This window comes from Austrofundulus limnaeus, unplaced genomic scaffold, assembly GCF_001266775.1.
Source record: "Austrofundulus limnaeus strain Quisiro unplaced genomic scaffold, Austrofundulus_limnaeus-1.0 Scaffold1115, whole genome shotgun sequence".
NCBI classification, from domain to species: Eukaryota; Metazoa; Chordata; class Actinopteri; order Cyprinodontiformes; family Rivulidae; genus Austrofundulus; species Austrofundulus limnaeus.
Genome location: NW_013953517.1, coordinates 2,262 through 4,404, shown reverse-complemented (window position 1 = coordinate 4,404; position 2,143 = coordinate 2,262). Strand labels below are relative to the sequence as shown.

At 36.4% G+C, this 2,143-nt stretch overlaps 1 protein-coding gene across 1 annotated transcript in view; it reads right to left on the bottom strand.

Moving 5' to 3' along the window:
* The window catches only part of cpda (carboxypeptidase D, a), a 17,712-nt gene that overhangs the window by 14,132 nt on the left and 1,437 nt on the right, over window positions 1-2,143 (bottom strand). The window contains exon 2 of the mRNA XM_014030764.1: window positions 189-436. Within this exon, the coding sequence (XP_013886218.1) occupies window positions 189-436 (248 nt within the window). The remainder of the gene's footprint in view (window positions 1-188; window positions 437-2,143) is intronic.

The window sequence follows — 2,143 nt, the reverse complement described above, 5'->3', positions numbered from 1 at the left end:
CACACACACACACACACACACACACACACACACACACACACACACACACGTCCATAAAACTAGTTCTTTTCTTTATTTTTTATCACAAACCAGGAACATGTGATCCCTCACTGAAGAGAAAGAATGAGCATTTGAGTCTAAATAAACTACAGTACAATAGAAACAAACAAAAATATAGAATATCTTACCTGGTACGTCATACCAGTGAGCCCCGTTCGTTATGCCATCTTTAAAGTTTTCTCCAGGGCTTCCGGGACAGTTGGGTTGACCAGTCTTCATCACAGGGTGATTCTTAGCATACACCAGGGCCAAGTACCGAAACAAGCTGTCATCCTCCGACCGGCTGTAGAAACCCTCTCTCCGGTGGGAGGCCGAGTCATCGAAGGGGTAACTGGCAACCACCGTCCCACCATGCAGGTTTGCCGACAGAACAAACCTAGAGAAGAAGGTGACAGATTTCATTATCAGCCTGCGCAAGCAATTTAATTAACCTGTATCAGCTGGTGACACACTCAGACCATCACCAGCTAGTTATTGTAAAGCATATTTTATATCGTTAGCTGCTAATTATGCTGCAAGAAACGTAAACGTTATAGCCAATGGAGTAGATACTATTGCATCATTTGAGGACATCATCACATGCTTGGAAGTAGGGAAAAAAACATCAAATGGATATAAAAATAGAACAATTAAAACCAGTTCAGCAAAACAATGAGTTGCAAAATGAYTTCATGGTTCACACCCAAGAATTTTTTATTTTTATTTTTATTTTAGTTGTTCCAAAATTTTTGTGCAGTTCAGTTTATTTATATAATGCCAAATTACAACAAACGACATCTCAGGATACTTTACCAAAAAAAGAAAAGAAAAAGAAAAAAAAACAATCAATCTAAGGAAGAACATGAATTGTATTGAATTTTCATTTCGTCACAGTCCCCATCACAAAGTTTGATTACGTTTCAAAAATGTGGACATTATTTGACATTCAGGACGTCTCTTTGGCTTTTTCTTCAGTGTCTTGTTTGTAATGTTTGTCATAAATCATTTAACAGATGCTGACTTCAAATGTATTAATCAGGTCAGTTCCACTTCTGAATTACTACCTCTCCCTTTCAAAACTGTTCAGAACTAATATACATGACAACATAGACAATAGACTTTGGAAGAGCTGCAGGTTTGTGTATTCATCACGATGCGTTGGCAACTTTAGGTGTTTTAACCTGCCCTCTGAGCTTCTGTAGTTTTAGTTTATAATCTGGGTCAGATTAAAAGATGGATACACTTAAAGAGCAACACCACATTAAATTCCTTGTATGTAAAAATACTTGGTCAAGAAATCGGATTCTGAATTACCCTTTAAAAACATGCTTCTTAGTTTACCAGGAAATTAAACATCATTAAGTTATGCTAGCATCCTACCAAGGAGATTCCCTTCAATCACAACAGTGCAAGTATGGCTAAGACATTTTTACTACCACCCCAGTACAGGAAAAACTTGAGTAAAATGTAAATAAAAACAAAATGCAATGACTTGAACATTTCAAAATTGAAACAGACATAGCTTAACACAGTTAGGCTGAAATATACAAAACCTTTCCTGAAAAAGATGTCATCTGGGAACCCACATTGTTCTGAAAACCTGTACAGGGACCTTTTTACAGTTATTAACACGTGAGTGAAATTGGGCGCCACACCCCTAATACACTCAGCTATTCTCAGTGTTCAAGTCTGACGTTCAGCTCAAGTCATTTGGACCTTTACACCTGCTTTTCTATTGACTTTATATAAAAACTTACTTATAAATTAGCTTTATTAGTATTTTACAATAGAATAGAATAGAATAGAATAGAATAGAATAGAATAGAATAGAATAGAATAGAATAGAATAGAATAGAATAGACGTTAGTGCCCCGCAGAGGGGAAATTCAGGTGTAACATCAGCAGCGTATATAGGTTCACACAAAACGTTCTAAAGTGCTAACAGATGATATAGGAAATAAGAAATAAGAATTAATCTAGACCAGTGGTTCCCAATGTTGGGGTCAGGACCCCACTGTTTTGAAACATCAAGGTGGTGTCTTGAAAGGATCTTAACGGATTTTCAGAATTAATTACATTTTGACAACATGGTTTTTTTTTTTTT